This window comes from Petromyzon marinus, chromosome 24, assembly GCF_048934315.1.
Source record: "Petromyzon marinus isolate PM22_M1 ecotype Great Lakes invasive population chromosome 24, UKy_Petmar_22M1.pri1.0, whole genome shotgun sequence".
NCBI classification, from domain to species: Eukaryota; Metazoa; Chordata; class Hyperoartia; order Petromyzontiformes; family Petromyzontidae; genus Petromyzon; species Petromyzon marinus.
Genome location: NC_133690.1, coordinates 8,318,414 through 8,340,569, shown reverse-complemented (window position 1 = coordinate 8,340,569; position 22,156 = coordinate 8,318,414). Strand labels below are relative to the sequence as shown.

Genomic DNA, 22,156 nt, shown 5'->3' with positions numbered 1-22,156 from the left:
CCGGGTGGCGAGATGGGTCTCTGTGTGAGTCTATGGGTCTCTAATCTCCATACCCTTTCTCATTGCATCGTTATTGTCGCTTCTCAGCTTCTGCCCAAACCATTCGAATCTCACCTCCCTGACCTCCAGAATATGAGTGCTATCCCCATTCAGGCTCTACGCTCCTCGTTTCCTAGAGAGATATTCCCAACCTCCCTCTCCACATCCTCATTACTGCTCTTCCAAGTACTGTATCTTCCTTCTGTATCCCAGAGTGCCCACGTCTCGGCACTTGGAAGCATCGCTGCTCTCTTAATGTCGCTTTCAGTTTTACCGCCACCTTGCTCTCTCTGCGATTCCTGAAAACCTATCTCGATGTGCTCCCATACTATCCCGGCTCTTTCCCCTTACATCCGATTTACATCCAACGTACATCCAAATTACACTCTTTGCTTCCTCACTAGACTTACTGCGCCTCGTACGTTTTTTTTCTCTTTCTAAGAGTTTTTATTTTATTTTAACAGGAGCCCGGTACAGAGCGCGAACCGTGACACCGGTAGGGGTGGCGGAGGGAGGGTACAGAAACTCTGCGGACAGAAGTCCCAAACTTTGTGCCCCTGGGTTTAGAGGAGGAGGGGTTGGGGAGATTGGACTCACTGCCCCACCCAAGGGTGGAATTGTGAGCGGGGTACTCGTTGTATTTGTAGGTGGGGAGGAAGGGGAAGATCAAGGAGGAATAACTTAAGAGGATAGAGGGAGTGGGGAGGAGGGGGGGGGGGTAACACGCCTACATGACACTTGAGGGTGTAAGACAAAGGTGGACTTCTGACACAAGTGTAGTGGTATAGAATAGTCATGTAACAGCGTAGCTCCGGCTGCTGGCAGGGAAGGGGATCTGCGGCTTACGGCAGCCCTGACGTCAGCAGGCCACGTGATACACCAGAGGGGGATCTAGGGGAAAGGTTACAGAAGGGGCCCACCAAGAACCCGCTGGTAGGTTCTAGAAAGGGGGCGTGGCCGGGGGCGGAGCCAGGCCACGCCGACAGTATAAGAAGGGCCCCTGTAGGGGACCTCGGGGCTGTCGACTGTAAGTGGTGTCCCCGTTGTGCTGCTCAACTCCATGGTCGTCGTCGTCACCATTCTTCTCTTAGTCGCCGCAGTCGTCGCCGCTCGATATTGCGCTGTGATACAGTTGTTGGCTGTATCGGTCAGGCCTTCATAGACGCTGCTTGCTAACAGCACTTGTCCCGCCAGTCTATTAAAGCTATACTGGGGATCTTTGTTTTTGTGGCAGTACAGTAAGCAGCAGGTTCCTTACCTATCTGGAGTTTGAGTGTCTCCAACCACTGTAATTTTGCTCTAAAGGTAAAAGATACATAGAGTTAAAAAAAAGGAATTGGCTAAATAGTCCAAGCACAGGAACCTGAAAAAAAAATGTCTTGCATCTCGAAGAGATTGTCCTGGCAAAATAAAGAAACTCGGAGTCAGAATATCAGTCTTCGTGCTCAAACGAGCAATCGGGTCGCGCTGTCAACCCCATTCACAGCGCTGAGCCAACGGCGGATAAATCTCCCGTCACCTAATCAGCAATAAGCGCGTGGGTAGCGTCCTACTACTGCATGTACGTCGTACGGGGTGGTGCCGCGCCTCGTAAGGGCGCCGATGTTCGGCGTTTAGCTCCGCGCGCGCTGGGAGCTTCCTCGTCGAACTTGACGTCGTGCCAAGAGAAACACTTTCCGCAGCCTCGGAAAACGGGGCGGAGAACCGCGCGGGGTTTGTCCGTCCGTGCGTTTGTCCGTCCGTGCGTTTGTCCGACCGTGCGTTTGTCCGTCCGTCCGTCCGTTCAGATCTCGTTGAAAAACACGGAGCTATGTGCTCAAGTCCCTTGAAACAATTCTAACCCAAACTTATCTTTAAAAAAAACGCACGCAAAAAAAACGCCAGTTCTTTTTGCTTTTAAAGGTCAAAGTGGGGCGAAAGGGGCTGCTGCTGGTGTCGTTTTGCTTGCAGTGAAATAAGGCTGTTCATAAGCCTGACAAAGCAATCGCGATGTTAAGCTGCTCGCACGAGTGGCCACGTTGTATAGAATCTCAGTGTGGGCACGTGGTTAGACGGACATAACTCCTCGCTCCCTACGGGGGCACGAATGCCTCGTTTTACTCGCCACTGGGCCACGTCTACACCCAAGTTGTCTCGCTGCGGAAACTAGCAGCGTTGAACGTTAGCGCGGTCTGTCCCGGCTGGCAACACGGAGAAAATATTTCCACACCCGGCACACCACATCCAGTATACACATCTCAGATTCTGAATATTTATTTATATTGGAGAAATACAATGAGCTATGAAGCTCTTTTTTATACAGGATTTCCAGTAGGGGCAGGGGTCAGAACTTATATCTGGTGCTGTGGCTACCAGTCCCGTGCCGACTCCAGCGTACCGGCTTGCAAACAGACAACGGCTGCAACCCTCTTTGGTTCTTTCGGTAAAGTCACGTAGTCAGAAATATTTCTAACTATAGATGCCTGCAATCAGGAAAGCTTCAAAACGGGTGCAGTGTGCGCCTCTGCTGGCCCTGGGCCAGCTGGTGGGAATTCCACATCTCCTGCACAGTCTCTCCACACGACCACCTTTCCTTCCTCTTCAGCGACGTGCATTTTACAAACCCTGGAGGACATTGTGTGCCGAGTCCGCCCCTGACCAGGGCTTGAACTCTTTTGTTGTCCGCAGTGCGTCAGTGGATCTCAACCCAATTTTTTGGCCACTGTACCACCCCCCTTGTTGAATTGTGTTTCAACCGAGTGTGTCCGAGCCAACACGGTTCCGAGAAATGTATGCATTAGTTTAACCAATTGATCCTTATGGCGGTTCCCCGGGGTACCAAATAATACAAAATGGGCCGAGGCAATTAAAATATTTTATTTCTGGGACACTATTTTTTTTCCAGGGGTTTAGTTCACTCCGCGATTGGGGTACCAATCAATTCGAAATCAGTGCCACACCCCGCGATGTCGAGGACGATTGCGCTGAAACCCTGAACGCTCGCACGCACCGTAGTGGTGCATCGTGAGTACAGCTCGTCGAGATGAGTCGATTGCCGCATCGCCGACCATCCACAGACTAAAAATGACTGCGTCACGGACATTATGCGAGAGCCGGGGTACTATGGGACCCTGGGGTACGGCCATGAGGTTAAATTGTTCATTTTGTGAGTTATCCTAACTGGATAGTAACTGCAGGCGAACTATAACAACTTCATTTTGTGAGTTATCCTAACTGGCTAGTAACTGCAGGCGAACTAAAACAACTTCATTTTGTGAGTTATCCTAACTGCCTAGTAACTGAAGGCGAACTAAAACAACTTCATTTTGTGAGTTATCCTAACTGGCTAGTAACTGCAAGTGAACTAAAACAACTTCATTTTGTGAGTTATCCTAACTGGCTAGTAACTGCAAGTGAACTAAAACAACTTCATTTTGTGAGTTATCCTAACTGCCTAGTAACTGCAAGTGAACTAAAACAACTTCATTTTGTGAGTTATCCTAACTGGCTAGTAACTGCAAGTGAATTAAAACTTCAACGAACGCTCTGCACGCGTGACGTCATTTGTCCACGCTCGCCGCTTCTTCTGGAAGACCACATTGTGTACGACCAACGAGCTTAGAAAGGTCTTCAATATCGCTCTAGATTTACCATATGGGATTACATTTCGTCGTAGTTATTATATATTGGCAGATTCGTGCGCGATTATTCACCATATTTATAAATCGCCTCACGTACCCCCTGGGACACTGCAACGTACCCCCTGTTGAGAAGCACTGCAGTATATGGTCCTGTGCAGCTGGGGTGGTGGCGCAGTGGTTAGCGCGGTGCACGGCGAACCCGGCGAACTAAGTTCGAATCCCGGCCGTGACTAACATCGAATCCCGGCCGTGACTAACATCAGTTGGCAAGAGGTGATATCTGGACTGTTTCCTGGGCAGCCCTGTCAATCAACCCGCATTGACCAGCATGGTGAAGTATAGTCAAACAAACCCCGACAGCCGATCGACAAAGGGCTGCACATTATATTGCGATGACCCGTCTCTCTGAATGCTACACGCATTTATTTCTTTAAAAAAGCGTACTGCGCTTACAATAAATATTGAGTTCACCGAAGTTTGAGCTCCCGGCGCAGCGGTAAAAAGGACGACGCAGGTTTCTCAAATCCCCTGTCCACCCAGCAGTAGACATTGGGCACAGCCCCCAGTCGCTTCAAAAGTCGCGTGTGGTGGGGGTCACGCTTGGGTAGGACGTGTGTCCGGCATGGAAGGGTAAGCCGACATTTCCCCTCGATCACGGTGTTTCTAAAACTTGTTTGGCCTGCGGACCACTCAGCTGATGCAAACATTTCCATGGACCATGAACCCAGCCAGCCCGCCCACCGCTGGCGACAACACGGATTCACTTCTCTCTCTCTCTAAATGGCAGTTATACAAATTATTCAGATTACAGGAGCATACAAAGTTTTTATTACGCAGCTATAATGTTTATTTGGGGCAGGGGGGGGGGGCATTTAGGTGTCAGGATTAGTCTGGTTTGATCATTTACCTAATTTAAATTGTGTTTGGATTAAATATCTTCAGTACAACGTTAATTTTCGAAAACAATCGGTACAATCATCCGTGTCATTTCTTCCGGATCAACCGGGGTTTGCATCACAAACCCCGCGGCCCACCAGCTGGAGGACCGTCGCGAACCACTCACCGCTGGTCCCAGGGACCACAACGCCCTGAGAACCACTGGGCTAGAGGGGCTCTCAAGAGGGGGCTCTCTTCTGCCACCAGTGCTGTGGGCAGCACACCGCAGGGGCCGCACCGTGACCCGTCCTGCCGACCGGTAGATCTCGAGCGCGAGTTTCTGTGGCATCACCAATCTTGTTCATCGTCCTCACTGCCATCGATGCCCTCCCGCAGGTGTTGTCCTACAACCTGTGCACGGTGCTCAACGTGAGCCACGACCCCGTGGCGCTGGAGGCGCACTTCCGCGATGACGACTCGGGCCCTGTATCCAGCCAGGGCTACATGCCCTACCTCAACACCTACATCCTAGACAAGGTGACACCTCGTCACACGCACGCCCTACCTCAACGCCTACATCCTATACAAGGTGACACCTCGTCACACGCACGCCCTACCTCAACACCTACATCCTAGACAAGGTGACACCTTGTCACACGCACGCCCTACCTCAACGCCTACATCCTAGACAAGGTGACACCTCGTCACACGCACGCCCTACCTCAACACCTACATCCTAGACAAGGTGACACCTCGTCACACGCACGCCCTACCTCAACACCTACATCCTAGACAAGGTGACACCTTGTCACACGCACGCCCTACCTCAACACCTACATCCTAGACAAGGTGACACCTCGTCACACGCACCGCCTACCTCAACACCTACATCCTAGACAAGGTGACACCTCGTCACACGCACGCCCTACCTCAACGCCTACATCCTAGACAAGGTGACACCTCGTCACACACACGCCCTACCTCAACACCTACATCCTAGACAAGGTGACACCTCGTCACACGCACGCCCTACCTCAACACCTACATCCTAGACAAGGTGACACCTCGTCACACACACGCCCTACCTCAACACCTACATCCTAGACAAGGTGACACCTCGTCACACACACGCCCTACCTCAACGCCCACATCCTCGACAAGGTGACACCTCGTCACGAGGTGTCACAAGGTGACAACCTCGTCAAGTCTCCCATGGTGCCCGGCGGCCACGCTGGTACCTTGGGTCTCGTTATGTTCGCGTCATCTTCCACCGCTCCACCGCTCCTGCACTGCCGCCACCTTCCCCGAGCGGCGTCTCTAAGTGCGGCAGCATCCACGTGGGTTTCTGTGGTCGTCGTCGTCGTCATCATCACCATCAGCCTCGATAAATCAGTTGCTCGAACAAGGCCTCCCTAAGCCATTGCTCCATTGACGTAATGATTTAAATGCGATTCATACACAAGCAAGAGATATTAACTACCTCGCCTGGTATGCAGGAGGTATATATGGAGTTTGCCTGCTCTCCCCGTGGTCGTGTGGATTCTTCTCCGTGTCCTCCAGTTTTTCCATCGTCATTGAGAAACATGCGTTTCGAGTATTTGGCTTCTATAAATTTCCACATGATAAGCCACTTCACTGGGCTATAATTTGGGGCCAGGTCACTTCTTAAAAATAGCTATATACGTAGCTCAATGGTCCTTACATGGTAAAAATAATAATAACATAGTTTAAAAAGTTAAAACAGTGTTGATAAATGCATCATATCGTGCATGTGAGAATTGGCACACAGTGCCATGCCTACGTTACGGTTAGGCTCCTGTGTTAAAACGTTAATCGACAACCAAGACAAAACTGTTACGACGCCGCAAATGAGACGGCGCCATACGACTTCGAAGAATCGATCCTCGAATGAAATCGTGACCACCAACGTAGAGATACGTATAATAATGCTTCGACTGCATACTCTTGCTCACCAACTGCATTGCTTGACAGCACAGTCGGTGTGAGCAATGCAGGCTCCAACCGCCAAGATGAGAGCAGGCCTTTCACGAGTGTTTGAATCCTCTCAATGCCTCAGCGCGGTTACTGATGAAGAGATCAAAACGTTATCATCATGAAGATGTTGCCTCACCCGGGGGTCAGCAACCTGCGGCTCCATAGCCGCGTCCGGCTCTTCAAGAACCGCTTCATTGCATCATTTAATTAAGCGCCAATCACCGTATCTCGTATTCACCCCACAGTGCACTGCGGCTCCTGAAATATTGAGAGTTTTTGTTTTTACCAAATTCGAAAAAATGGCTCTTCTTGTTTTTTTGGTTGTCCACCCCTGGTCTAACCTGTTGGAAGTCAGCTGATATTGTTCAATGTATAGAATGGTCCTTGCCACAGGAATGTGGGATTTCTGCTTGTTCTTATTATATAGCCGCCTATGGGTATAAGAACTGGCCAACACATTCTGAGTGGGACCCTCCTGAAGATGTCAATCAATCGATTAAACTTTATTTCATTTTATTTTCCCTTCCCAATAGAATCGTGACAGAGCACTTCACGTGCGTCATTAAATGATGGCATGCGCAAAAATAGTCAAAAACTGTACACGGTTAAAATTATATCAAAGAGAGCCTCTCATCGTGCCTTTCAGGGACGCATCCCCCGACATAAACCGGTGTATCTCTGTACTGTAAATTCATAGCGGTTGTAGACATCGTAGCCAGCACCATAGCAGCCCCGCACAATGGACGTGATGCATGGCGCGGGGTGGGTGAGCAACAGTCAGTGTCCAATTAAGCAGGGAGACATTTTCACGAAGACTGGAATTAGCCGACGGTAAAAACACTTGATTGAATTTTCCACATCGGTGCGGTACGCACACACACACATATATATCTTGCGTGAAGCAATCAAGTTGACAAGCCAGAAGATCGTGTAAAATGTAACCACGGTAAATGGTTTCAATGAAAGCGGTTGTGGTGCGACCCGTTTCAGTGCAGTGAGCTGCCGGTCATTAAACTCCGGTTCCTGCAACGTGGCAAGAGAAATGTAACGGTTCCTTGGCAAAACTTCATCTTTGATGAAAAAAAACTATTCCTAGTGCCTGCTCAACATGAAGATAATAACATTTGTTCTGTCAGAGCCCCCTCGGTGGTTTGCGAAGTCACAGCACTGTTCGCATGTCAAGAGTAACCGGGACAAAATAACTCAAAGTGACCCATTGATTGGCACGGGAAAAAAGAAAAAAAAACCTCAAACGCGTTCATCAGTAACACTTTGTGTGTGTGGCATTACAAGGAATAATATATGATAGGCGACGTTTCGGGCAATGGCCCTCCTTCTTGGCAGTTGCAGTTGTCACGGCAGGTACTCAAAGCGCGGAAGTCCGCTGATGAAGCGGCGGCCTCGACCTCCGCGCTCGCCGCCTGACGAATCTCGCCGCAGTTTCGAGTCACGAAGCTGCGCCGCGGCCATGGCCCAAGAAAGGCAAACGGACCGATGATCAAGCAAACCCCCGGCTCACCAGTGGCAGCGATTGCGAGGGGCCGGTCGAGCAGAAGCTCTGGCCGTGCAAGCGCTTGGCTTGCACGGCAAGACCAGCAGCAGCACCAGCAGCAGCAGCAGCAACAAAACCGCTTCTCTCGCGCCGCACGTCCGTTCACTTCTCCTTGGCATTGCCCCCTGCGCCAGTTGGCAATCGCTCAGGGCTCTCCGAAAGGGCTTATCCCGTCCGCGCTCACAAAGACCCCTCTGTTTTCCGTTCGCCCTCTCAGCGCCGCGGCGAGCGGGCCCGCGAGACCGACGGCAACGCACGCTAAACGTGGCGGGTCGCAGACCTCGTCGGGGAGGAGCGTCAGAGGGCGAACAAAGCAGGCGGCGCGGGGGGTAGCGATCCCGCGGCGCGGCGTTCAGCTGGCGCCCCTGGGGGCCTGGGGTTCGAATCCACCGGTGGCAACTTTGTTCGTGCAGTCGGTTTTTGTTTTTTTAGTCAAATAAAAAAGACCAACGACGACACGTGGACGAGAATCGTCGCGCGCGACGACGATCGCCACCGCTCCCCGACCGCAGATTGCTCGCGCGACCGACTGGGACTCCGTCTGCCTCGAGACGCAGGCTCAGCCACGTTTGCGACGTTGTTACGAGGCTGCTGTGCTGATCTGATTGTATGGGCTGGCTGGTGGTGGAGGGGTCGATTGCATCCCCTCTCACACCAACGGTGAATAGCTGCAAGTCGACTACGCTAGGAGAACGATTTAAATGAAAGCCACCGACTGAAACTGTGGCTATAATTCCACAGATTATCGTTGACTCCGACGGTAAGGGTGCGGCAGCCCTGCAACTGCTCGCTCGTGCCACTGCTGGCGGAAGGGCCTGCATTAGAGGGAGCTCTGGGGAGGACGCCTGGAGGGGGTGGTTCTGCCCAACTTCTGTCACGCCGGGCCAGAGACGCCTCGGGAGACTTGAGGCCGTGACTAAAATGGAAAATGCTGAATAAATTAACGCGGCCGGCCACCAGCGTCCCTGAGTTGGTGGTCTCAGGCCGGTCGCCGTTGACTACACAAGAACAGGTCACCGGAATAGTTGCATTTGTTTGTCACTCAGCGTGGCGCACTCCGGGTTTTAAGGATTGGCTTTCATTGTTCGTCACGTGTGCGTGCACTCTTTGAGAAGCAGATGAGCAGCGCGTGAAAAGTATTTTCTTTTATTTCAAAAGTAGCTGTCGCATCAAGTTCAAGTTTATTTTGTTTAAGTCGTTGAGGACTCAAGCTTGAGACCAGGATAGAGTCTCATTTGGGTGCCACGGTGGCGACAAGTTAACCACCTCGCCTGGTATGCAGGAGGTCGTGGGTTTGATCCCGACCCTGACGCCGTTATATTTGGAGTTTGCATGTTTCTCTCTCCGTGGTCGTGTGTATTTTTCTCTGGGTCCTCCAGTTTTTCCCTCCACATTTGGAAACATTCCCTTCGAGTACTAGGCTGATATAAATTTCCACGTGGTGATAAGCCACTTTGTTGAGCTATCATTTGTGGCCAGGTCGCTTCTGAAAAAGAGGTATATAAAAAAGTTTAGTTTTAGTCTCATTTGCAAGAGTGACCTGCGGTGCATTAGTCTGCGGGTAGGAGTTGATTTTTTGCTCTGTGTAATCCCAATTAAGTTATTTGCGGTCAAATTTTTTTTTTATTTGGCTAATTTTGGACCTTTACACCGAGACACACTGCCCTTGCGAATTATCTCAGGGGGATCTGTAACGTCCACTATGAAGTAGACTGCGCAGACTTGTTTTTGTAACTCTACCCCTGAGTAATAATTGGGGTGACCGCTGGCTTCGAACTGTGAACCTCCGAAACAAGCGGTGAAGACACTACAGCTGGGCGACGTTACCGCCCCGGTATCATACTTGAGCGCCATTCCGTAACCCTTTCCCGTTCCGATGACGTTCGTGTACGTCATCGGAACGGAACCTGAATAAAATAATTGTATCAGTACCGAGGCTCCCACAAGGCCATGCGGGAGGGCTTGTGGCACAGTTTGGTGCCAACTATTGTAGAGTGCGGTCGTGTCCGCTACAGTTCTCCACGGTGAGTACAAAGTCTTTAAAAACAGCGGCGCTACGCCTCTCTAAATCAAATTCACGCTGGGCCACTTGTGCGTTCTGAGATTCAGCGGTGAACAGGACAACACCCACCCGGCGACTTGCAGACGTCTCGAAATGGGGAAGGGTTAACCCACCGGGTTTCACGTTACGCTGCTCGCAGGGAGAGTTCCGAACGGAAGGGTCTTCATCTCATGCCATGCCACCTTGAGCCGATTCGAATAACATTGTGAGAGAAAGGCAACAACATTATTTCAAGCCGGATTCCTGAACAAAAAATAATATTACCAATGGCAAGGTACCAACAACGTCCGGTCACTGTTGGCCAGCTTGCGATCGGATAACAGTTACCTAGTGCTGGTGTGTCACCTAGCTTGTAGTGTTTCATGGCATATACGATTACGTTCCCTTCCCTTGAAAGAAAATAAAACATTCCAAAAAGAACAAAAAGTGTGTGTAGGGGGGGAGGGAGTTAAACTAATTATTTGGTGATGCTCCGTTGACAGTGGTGTAGGAGCACAGTTGATTTGCCTGCCACGAAGAACAGCCACTCCCTGAAACGTCGCCTATTATACTTTTCCTTTAAGGCCACACCGGTGTTTTTTGAGGAACGCGTTGAGTTATTATTATTATTTTCGTGAACAGAGGGGCAAATGATCGTGCCAGCGGCTTGGGGTGACGCGAGGACAGAAGCAGCAACAGAGAATGCGCGCAGCTCACGACACACCGCCAACGATGATCGCAGCGCTGACGTTTCCGACGGTAACGTCAAATAGTTTCCCCATTCAAACAAAATCTTAAGGACCCCGGGCCAGAGCAGGAAGCGCTTTCTGTTCGACGTCTGAGCTTCTGCTGAAACTGAGGATGCTGGATTGTGGCCTCCACAATCCATGCTGCAGCCATGTCAATGTCGTCAGATTGTGTTCAACAACAACAACAACGTCGTCATCAGATTGTGTTCAACAACAACAACGTCGTCAGATTTTGTTCAATAACAACGTCGTCAGATTGTGTTCAACAACAACAACAACAACGTCAGATTGTGTTCTCCAACAACAACAATGTCGTCAGATTGTGTTCTCCAACAACAACAACGTCAGATTGTGTTCAACAACAACAATGTCGTCAGATTGTGTTCTCCAACAACAACGTCGTCAGATTGTGTTCAACAACAACAACGTCGTCAGATTGTGTTCTCCAACAACAACAACGTCAGATTGTGTTCAACAACAACGTCGTCAGATTCTGTTCAACAACAACAACAACGTCAGATTGTGTCAACAACAACAACAATGTCGTCAGATTGTGTTCTCCAACAACAACAACGTCAGATTGTGTTCAACAACAACAACGTCAGATTGTGTTCTCCAACAACAACAACGTCAGATTGTGTTCTCTAACAACAACAACAACGTCAGATTGTGTTCTCCAACAACAACAACAACGTGGTCAGATTGTGTTGAGTTCACACAAACAATATGTTGATGTGAAGTAAATAATGAACATACGTAATCAAGGAATCTCAGCGTCCTGCTTGGATTGCATCACAAGTGGGATTACGTTGATTGTACGTTGATTGCAATCGGGGCCGACCCTCCCTGTGTCGCACACACGCTGCCCGGTAGCCAGTGCCGGGAACTTCGTTTGACGGCGTTTGCCTTGGAGCTGTGGGGTCACTGCTTCGCACTCTCACGCACGAGACACAGAGCCAGCGCCGCCGAGATCCTGGGTTACAGATGCCTTCATGGACTTGCTCCACCGTATCTCGCCACGCTTGTGTCTCTCTACGTCGCCTTCTCGCCCTTTGCTGTCTCTCTCGCTCTGCTCACTCCTTCTCCTTGTGCCCAATCACATGCTCTCGCTCTTTCTCCCGCTCCCTCTTCTCGCCCCCTCACTGGAACAAACTTCCCCTCCGCGTTAGGCAGTCACCTTCGCTCACTCGTTTTCACTCCTCACTGAAAACTCCCTTGTTTTCCCCTAGCACACCCCTTACTCCTCCTCTCATAACCACCACTATCACTGTTCCCTCTTCATATTCTCATCACATGGCTATCACTCACCATTCATTCAATCCATTCATCATCATTTACTACCATCAATTCACTCTCATCACAGATTCGCCCACTGCCTCCTCTCTTGTATTTAATTCACCTCATCTCCACCATTGGATAAGGCACTACATATATTCCTTTAAGACACGATGAGAGTTCACAGCGGGGTCAGGCAGAGCCCTCGTTGTACGGCCGCGCTTGATGGCAACGTTTCCCCCCGTTCGGCCACGTCCGCACTAAAAGCGCCTGGGCGCGTGCGGTCTGCGCACAGCCGCACAAAAGATTCAATCCCTCCCACGGCGCAGAGTACGGCGATTTTACGGCCGGTGCTGAAAGCGCTCTTCGGCAACTGAAAGTCCTGGGACGTGGAGCTATGCGGGACAACCACTTTTGAGAGTGACCTGCCCTGCAACATAGAGCCGTTCACCACATGGCAGTCAAACCGATCTTTTTTTGATTCTCAGAATTTGTACTTTGCAACAAATTAAAAGGTTTGCAAAGAACTTTCAACGCGGACGGGTTGTCTCAGTGCGGCCGTTGGCGACTCGGCTGATGACCCTTCAGCTCGCCGCACTTGAGAAGACCCTGTTCAATCACGGGTGGCGGAAACTTTGGGAGTCGAACCCAGGACTCTCGGCAGCAACCGTGGTTCAGCGCTCGGACCTCTGAGCGGCAACTGCCGTCAAAGCGTTTCACGAAAGTCACTCGAGGCTGCATTGTTGGCATTGCAAGCTGCGGACGGCGCCACTTTCGCAAGGCCTCACACGGTTACTTAAAAGTCAGAGCGACTCTCCCCCGGGCGGCACTCATCACCACTGGCCGCCCTGAGCCAGTGGTGGAAATTTCTGCATTCCCAACGCCAGAGACCCGTCTATCTCAAGAACAGCCGAGGTCGACATCCCACCACCGAATAGGGCGCATTTAAAATGAGACCGAATGCTCAAATAATATTCCTGGCCGGGCGGCGCTGTAAGGGCTCTGGACAGACTCACGGTGGCGAGATGTCAACTAGCTCGCCTGGTATGTAGGAGGTCATGGATTCGATCCTGACCCTGATGCCTCTATATTTGGAGTTTGCAAGCCTCTCTCCCCGTGGTCGTGTGGATTTATCTCCGGGTGCTCCGGTTTTTCCTTCCACATCTAGAACTGACACGCATTCAGAGTATTTGGCTGCTACGAATGTCCACGTGATAATCCACCTCGTTGAGCTATCGTTTGTGATGGCCAGATCGCTTCCGAAAAAGAGCTACATAGCTCAGTGGGCCTTACCTGATAAAAAAAAAAGTTTAGTTTAGCAGTGGATCACCTCATCCTCCCGACGCTGCGGACCACCCACGGATGTCGTGGGCAACCGCACGTCACGCTCTGCATCGTTGCTGCCAAGCGAGTGGGACATAGCGGATAACTCGGTGACTCTCGATGCGGGAGGGAGTCGGGGAAGGGCCGCAACTAACCCGCGTGTGGGTGTGATGCGCAGGTGCAGAAGGGCGGCTATGACAAGTGCCAGTTCGACGAGGTGTGCTGGATGATCGCGGCAAAGAAGAACTTCTTGCGCAACCGTGCCGACGCCGCCATCATCAGCCACAACGACGCCTTCAAGCTCTGGAGGATCTTCAACTTCCTGTCGGAGGATACGTATCCACTCGTCATGGTGCCCGAGGAGGTGAGCACAAGCTCGCGTTTTACGCCCCGCGCAGTCGGCCGCAAGGGAGGAAGCCGTTGCCTCCTTCCCCAGTGCCAAGTCTCGCAACTGTTGTTCAGGCAACTCCTGTCCCTGTATCCTTTCTTATGATACGCCACCGTCTGAGCTTCAGGTCTTCCGCTTGGTGGCTGAACTCTGGGTGCCACCTCGGTGTCTGTCTCAGTTGGCGTGCCCTCCTCTGGCACGCACACGCGTCCCACCCATCACAGCCGTCCGCTTCCTGTTAACGTCCGCAACAATGCTTTGTAGCAACATCATACGCCTTGTGCGTCGTGCGAAGCCGCAAGCATTCCCCGCGTGCACCGGTTCAAAACGGCCAGAGGCTTCTTTGCAAATTATTTTTAAAGTCCCTTTGCTCGTTCAACTAAATAAATAAAAACGTCACACGTGAAATGCTAAATGTCAGCGAGACCCACAGGCCGTTGTGGAGGAGAACCAGTTTTTGCTCCTACGCGCAAAATAACTCAATTATTTCAAGCATCTGGTTGAATTAAGTGCCCAAATATACTGCACGGGCCGCAGCCCTGCCGTTGTGAGACGTCACGGCCGTGCTTTTGTCTCCGTGATATCTCGTCACATTTTCAGACAGCTGCGGCCCCGTGATATGGCCGGGCCCAGCCGGGCCATGTCGGGCCGTGCCACCTGTCGCGGGGAAGTTCGCGAATCAAGCCCGGCGGCCGCCCTTGTCAATACCGCGTGACTGCATTAATCACAGAAACGTTTGCCGCCCCACTCCACGGTGGACGTTAAAGATCCAGTGACGTCACTGGCGGAAGGCTCGGCCGTTGTGCGGCAGTGGCGGCGGTGGCAGCGGCGACGTGGTCAAAATTTGCCAAATTTGGAAAAAATTGTCCGGAAATTGTGATGACACGCGGCAGCATAGCTCCCTTTTGGCAAGCTAGGCCCATCATGAAGGAAGGCGCTATGTTTCAAAGGTGGATATACGTATGTTGAACTTATACGTACGGTGCGAAAGAAGTTCGACATACACATATATTCATCGGTGACACATAGCTCCTTCCTCGTGATAGGCTTGCACTGAGGGCCTTACCTGGTAATATAAAAATAGTATTTACTTTTTTAAAGAATCGCATGAGAGTACCGAATGTAGTGCTCAATCGACGATAACTTACACTGCTTATGTTACACTTTTTTAACTTTTATTTTTGCTTAGGTTTGTGTTGCCGTGGTTCGCTTCGGCAATGAGCTGGCCTCACTAACGTTAGGCTCCGCCCGAGCACTCGAAATCCCGCTTTGTTTGCAACACTAATCTTGTACTCCTTCCGAAATGAAATAATAAAACCTCACCTCATGCTTTTGTTGATGCTGCTCGACGGACAGAAGCATGCGCATTCGGCCGGTCGGCACGTGTCCGTAATATATCAATTCGTCGAGCAACATAGGCGCTTACTCACATGATGCGTGAGATAATTGGTGCGTGTAAGAAGCAACTGTCTGGGATTGATATTCATCGTACGCACATATAACGTTGGGGCAAATTGTGCGAACCTAAACTGTACAAATTTGGACAGAACAATTGGGAAACGATGCAAAATGGGAGGATTAAAAACCGAGGCTGGGTTGTTGGCAAGACGTGCAGAGTAATCAGAGACTCGCCATAGATCTGCGGCCCCGAACACGGGGTTTGCGTCGCTGCTTTATGCCGTGAAACAACACGCTCATGACTTTCCATTGGAACGTCAAAAATAGAACGTCGATTCTACAATCATGTTCACCGAGTCACATCCTCTCTTGGTTGAAAGAGGTCGGAGAGATTTATTTTATTTTACCAGGTCAAGGCACCCCGAGCCATCATGTAGCTCGTTTTCAGAAGCAACCGGGGCCACAAATCAAAGCTCAACAAAGTGGCCTTGTCGTGTGTACATTTAGTAGCTGCCAAATACTCCAAACGCACGTCGATTCTAAATGTGCAGGGAAAAAGTGGAGGAGCCGGAGTTTAGAGCAGCAGTGGAGTGAGCGAGCAATTACGGGAGCCACCATTCAGAATCAGAATCAGAAAGGGGTTTAATTCGCCGTGAAAGTTCGCACAGACAAGGAATTTACCTTGGCAGGAAGGTGCATACAACCAAGCGCTAACGCCGCAACTCATTAACGTTGCTGCTTCTACCTTCTCCCCACCGTCCCCGTACCATTTGTGCCAACATCCTCCCCCCCCCGACTCCTTGACCCCATGACCCTCCCCACCCGCACCACCTCTACTCCCCCCCCCACGCGTCCTGCGCGCCCGGTGGGGGGCCCACCGCTCCCCCCGGCAGGTGGAGTTCCTGCTGCGCAAGCTCGTGGCGGCGATGGGGGGCGACTGGCAGTCGGCCGAGACTCCAGAGCTGCGCATGCTGCTGGGCGGCAGCAAGCGCAGCAGTTCGGCGGAGGAGCGGGGAGGCGGCGGCGGCGGCGTCTCCGTGTGGGAGCTGCTCTCCTTCCTGGACGCCCAGCCGCTCACGCCCGGCCTCGAGCCGCGGGCCGTCTCCTTCGCCATCGACGACGTCCACGAGGAGTTCCTCCTCGACGTCATGAAGAAGGTGCCACCACCCGACCCGCGCGAATTCTCCGCGCGGGTCGCAACGGATGGGGCGGGCGTCTCGGAAATATTGGACATATGTGGAAAAGAGCTTTGAAGCTAATCGGATTCCTCCAGTATAAAGATTCTGATTTGTGGATGGGACGATGGATGGGTTTTTGGCTTGTCGGGGGTGACTGGATTTTTCGTTTTTGTTACGAGTGGTTAGGTAGTTGAATGGGTGGGGTGATATATGCACGGATGTATGGATGGATGAGTGGCTATATGTTGAGCTTCTTTGGCACCGTACGTAGCCAACCGTGCTAATCGGAGGTGTGGGGGAAGGACAACAAACGAAACACAAAAAGCAGTTCTAAAGAAATGATGATTTTAAAATGCATAGCTCCAGTGGCTTCCTAATATCGGAAAGAAGAGCGTTCCAGGTGGCCGCAGAAGCGCATCTGAAAACGCGCAAAGCGTTAACCATCTTTGTTCGATGGCAAGCCAAAAGCTGCTGCAAGGATTTATATAATGGTTGGATGGCTGGATGGATGGAAGGTTGTTTGTCTGTTTGTATGTAGAATGGCTGGCTAGCTGGCTTGTTGGCTAGATCGTTGGAACTTCGTTTTTTTCATTGACCGTGTGGTCCTTTATTTGGATGTCTGACTGACCTGAGTGACAGGTTGGATGTTTGAATGGTTTGGTGGATTTTGGTATGGTCGTTTGGGCGGTTGTGTGGTTGGATGAAAAGTTGTCTGTTTGAATGGCTGGTGGGCTACCTGACGCGCTGACTGCCCTGCCTGGCTGATTGGTTTCACAGTTGGCTTGTCGGCCTGGTTAACTGAATGAATGACCGGCTGTATGGCTGCCTGATTGCTGTGACACCGTCATCATCATCGTCATCATCATCATCGTCACCATCGCCAGTCCGGTGAATCATCCACCCACCCACCTGAACGAGGATGAATGCGTTCAAACTAATTATCCGATTGTGCTCACGACAGGGCAGCCTCAGCAAAAAGGGCCACCGGCGTAAGAATTGGACAGAGCGATGGTTCGTGCTGCGGCCGGGCACCATGTCATACTACATGAGCGAGCACCAAAAGGAGAAGAAGGGAGACATCGTGCTGGAGAGGCCCTGCTCTGTATCGGTGAGTCACGCAGAGATACGCCCACTGTGCTCCCCAGTGTGTCATTTCGCTGCGTTTTAGCCGCCCGGCGCTCTGTTCGCTGTTTTGAGCCAAGCTTCTCCACTCTCCGTTGTTGCTGGGGGTCGACTGCCTGCAACTGTCCGGTTGCGTCCTTCTCGAGCCGATCTTGACACCAATGTTACCGATCATCGCGCAGGCGAGCATGCATAGACGCACACACAAATACACGCAAGCACACATGCAAAACAAAGACAAATATCCGCCACCATAGCCTTAACAGACTATTGGGGCAAGTGCTGTTAGTGAGCACCGATGAAGGACGGCGTGGCACACGAGGGGGTGGTTACCCAGCACCACGTCCGGCCACCTTTGTCTTCCTATTGGCGAAGTTTATACAACACACCAGTCGACCTAGGGGAAGCCCAAGACCGGTTCAGATATTCGTCACTGGTGTTGGTCATGAGTGGGAATCGAACTCGGGTCACCTGGTGTACACACACACGGGTACACACTGACACGAGCGCACACACACGTGCTCCCACACACAACAAGAGCTGCCATACGCCACTAAGTGCTGGGCTAGGTGCACGTGTGGTGACGTGGAGTGTCAAAGGCTCCCTAGCAGGTCATTGAACAGAGGTACATAGGTACCATGGATTAATTGACTGAGATGACTGGCAGATGCACCACCCGTGCCCGCTATTGTGCCAACTTGCTGTGTTCTATCCACCCGGCACTACATTCATTGTTGTGAGCGTCACTCCTCCGCCCTGCGTTGTTGTAGGAGGGCGACTGTCTCCAACTGCCCAGCAGCGTCTTCCATGAACTTCCTGCACAGAGGCCGATGTTGACACCGCTGGTACCAGTCACTCTGGTCGTCGGGTCCATAATCCAGTGCGCTAACTACGACACCACCACTCTCACACGTACACTCCGAGCACCACCTGTCCGCGCAGTGCCTGTCTATGGATAAATTTGACCCTGTCGCAGGAATGCAGAACTACCACGGCTGGATCGGGGCCGCCACGCGAAAAGACGCGCCTCGGCCGAGCGAGTCGGTCGCCCATGCGTTGTTCTCGTGCCGTCCCTTGGCAGTCGATCGTAGACAAAGACGGCAGGAAGTGCTTGTTCATGATCAAGGGCTTGGAGAAGAGCTTCGAGATCAGCGCGTCCGACCCGCGGCAGAAGCAGGAGTGGATCACGGGTACGGAGCCCCTCGCGTCCAGACCCTCCGCGTACCCTCCGACGTATTCCATGCCCCCCCCCCTGCCCCCGTGTATCACCGCCCAACGGGTAGCGAAATGCAGTCGTGTTGGGCGTTAACTCGTCCAAGGTGCCGGAAGCCAGCCCTGGGGTCTCCGCGCGAGACGGACGGGCGAAGCGGCGGCGTCTGAAGGCCGCCGGACGAAGTCCGTGGAGTTTTTGTTGCGTAAAAAAAAACGTGACAAAACCGTACGAATTGGCCTGCATCGAGTGTATGGTGGGTTGCCGACGCATTCACGCGATCTGACCCAACAAAGAAACGTTATTGTGAATGATATTGGTCGCGAAAGCCGACTGCTACGCGTTGAATTGACAAGTTGGGTTCCGCTGCTGAGGTCGCTGATTGCAGCCCCCTGTGGGGACCGCCGCGGTGGCTAGGAGATGTTAACTACCTCGCCTGGTATACGGGAGGTCATAGGTTCGATCGCAACCATGACGGCGCCTGTGCCGCATTTTCAAACGAGCTGCATAGGTCACTTAACCGTAGCCGTCATCGCACGGCTCACAAACGTACACCCGGACATGCGATTTACGCCGTCTTGCCATGCGCTAGAAGGAGATTGTCATTTAATGGAACCTCTCCGGCCTTAATTAATAGTGATTTAGCACATTTGGTATTTGCGCTGTTTTTGTCGCCAAGGCTGTCAGGAAGGCACTGCTGTGTTTCGCAGACAGATACGGTGTTGCCAATCGGAAGCGATTTTGGCACTACTCGTTTCGCATGACGCCAGAGGATCCTTCACGGCGCGTATTCGTAATGGTTGTCCAGCACCTTGCAGTCACAGCCAGGGCAGCCTGCCGGAGTTGAGCAGCGAAACCCTCCGCTGGGCCACGCCACGTGGCCTGATCAGTGCCTTGGCATCGACAGGTGCCGCCCGCTGGCTTGCGTTGCTGCTCTGGAGACCGGGAGATCGATGATTGATGTTCGGCCACGGCGGCCGAACATATTTTCCCACGCGCTTAACCTTCAACAATGCACGTTCGACCCCGATGAAGCTTGGAGAGCCGAATGGAGTTCAAAGGAACTCGCAAACAGACACCTTCTCGTGAAAAACGCAACGCAGAATATCCCTGGGTTTGATCTTCCACAAAGCTCATGGCCCACCCTAGACCGCTACGGCACAAGCCATGGCAGATGCGGATACCCGATGCAACAAATGAAAAATGAAAAACTTTCCAGCGGGCAACTGTGGCCATCCAGAACAGACCATAGTACAACACATAACGGCGCAATGCCCCGATCCATAAATACGAAGGAGACATCACAGCGATGATATCACTCCGCTACTGCTTCAGATGCAGTTGTCTGGCTTGACCACCTGAATGTGAAATTGTAGTCGTTGCTGTGCATCTACATCAGCCATACAAAAGGAGGAGGACGGAGAGGCCCGTTGGCCCACACAGGACTTTTGCACTTCCCCTACGCTGCTGTTCAGCTGCACTACCCTGTATATATTTATAAATATACATTCGTGCACACCAACATCCGCATTCTGTGTTTATTCCTGGATGCACTGCGGCCGTTCCGGGACAAATCTGCGGTTGGAATTGCGAGCGAGTCGACCCCAGGTCACGTGCTCGAGTCGTGCCGCTGACGCTGGCTCGTTCGTTCGGGTTAGGTGTAGGCCTGGTACCTGGTTTGTTGTTACAATTAGTGCTCATGTGTGGTTGGCTAGTTTTATAGGGTGAGTGGTAGGGCTAGTCTCTAGTTGGTTACTTTAATAGTGTGCGAGGGTTAGACTCTGGTGAGCTAGCTTGGCAGGGCGAGTGCTAGGACCAGTCTCCGGCTGGTTGGTGTGCTCTGGCTCTCACGTGACCCACCTTCCCGCGCATGGCGGTCTCAATGGGGGTATGCCACAGCTGGCCCAGCGGCGGGTCGCGCGCCGGCCAGGCGAGGCCGCGGGGGCAATCTGCCCCGACGACGGGGCCGCCCTCGTGAGCTCCGTCTCGCGACCAGATGGAGACCCTTGGCGCCAGCGTGTGACGCGCGGAACCAAATCGCGGGCGGGCGCCTCCGCCGCCGCCGCCCCCTCTTTACCTCTCCCTCGCCCCCTCCCCCCAACGTGCCACCTTCCCCCGGGCCCGCAGCCCTGCAGGCGTCGATCCGCCTGCGCGACGAGGGCAAGTGCTCGCCGCACGCCGAGCTGCGCCAGCGGCGGCGCGAGGAGCGGGGGCGGCGGCGCGAGGAGCAGGCGGAGCTGGCGCGGCGCATGACGGAGCTGCAGGCGGCGCGCGACACCCAGAACCGGGAGCTGCAGCAGCTGGCGCAGGCGAGGGCGGCGGCGGGGTCGAGCCGCGGGGGCGGCGAGGGCTCCCCTGTGTCCGGCATTCCGGATGACGGGGAGCTCTCGCTGCGCTGGGGGGGGGGGATAAGCGCGTCTCGCGATCGATAGCCAAGCAGGGCTCAAGATCCCGTGGGTTTAACGTAGCTACCCGCGCTTACAGGGGCTGCGCCCGTAGGCGCACGGTTTTATTCGTTGTGCTGGCGAGCCAGGGGTGCCACTCCTCCTTGACGCCCACGGTGCACCGAAACCTCACGGCCGCCACGGTGCTGGGTTGCAGGCCACTCGCGGAGCCACCGCCGCCCGGCAAACGCGACGTCGCCGCGTCACCACGACGCCGCGACATTCTCGCCCGCAGCCCGTGCTGACCCTGCACCTGACCTGGCTCCTGACCCGGCTGCTGACCCTGCACCTGACCCTGCTCCTGACCTGGCTCCTGACCCTGACCCTGCCCCTGACCCTGCTCCTGACCCTGCTCCTGACCTTGACCCTGACCCTGCTCCTGACCCTGCTCCTGACCCGGCTCCTGACCTGGCTCCTGACCCGGGCTCCTGACCCTGCTCCTGACCCTGCTCCTGACCCTGACCCTGACCCTGCTCCTGACCCTGCTCCTGACCCTAACCCTGACCCTGACCCCGCTCCTGACCCTGCTCCTGACCCGGCTCCTGACCTGGCTCCTGACCCTGCTCCTGACCCTGCTCCTGACCCTGCTCCTGACCCTGCACCTGACCCTACTTCTGACCCTGACCCTGCTCCTGACCCTGCTCCTGACCCTGCACCTGACCCTGCTCCTGACCCGGCTCCTGACCCTGCTCCTGACCCTGCCCCTGACCCTGCTCCTGACCCTGACCCTGCTCCTGACCCTACCACCTCACCCAGGCCTCTGACTCGAGCCTCGACTCTCTGACTCGCCACAACCCCACGCCTCACCCCGAACATCGCTCTCACAGTCACTCCGAACCCCCGCAAATCCTCACGACAACGCTTACCCCTACCCTCACACTTAACCCGAACGCTTAACTCACGTTTTATTTAATTATGACGCTTTACTCTAACACCACCTCTAACA

At 53.0% G+C, this 22,156-nt stretch overlaps 1 protein-coding gene across 4 annotated transcripts in view; it reads left to right on the top strand.

Annotated features, from left to right (window-relative positions):
- Positions 1 to 22,156, top strand: part of LOC116945516 (switch-associated protein 70-like) — a 79,179-nt gene that overhangs the window by 33,153 nt on the left and 23,870 nt on the right. For 2 of the 4 annotated variants that reach the window (XM_032959856.2, XM_032959858.2), the window contains exons 2-7: positions 4,932 to 5,072; positions 13,649 to 13,834; positions 16,150 to 16,413; positions 17,396 to 17,542; positions 18,638 to 18,746; positions 20,894 to 21,075. In XM_032959856.2, coding sequence (XP_032815747.1) covers positions 4,932 to 5,072; positions 13,649 to 13,834; positions 16,150 to 16,413; positions 17,396 to 17,542; positions 18,638 to 18,746; positions 20,894 to 21,075 — 1,029 coding nt within the window. Of the gene's footprint in view, positions 1 to 4,931; positions 5,073 to 5,244; positions 5,645 to 13,648; positions 13,835 to 16,149; positions 16,414 to 17,395; positions 17,543 to 18,637; positions 18,747 to 20,893; positions 21,076 to 22,156 lie in introns of those variants that run through there. The other 2 variants (XM_076069388.1, XM_032959857.2) reach the window with 2 other exon arrangements.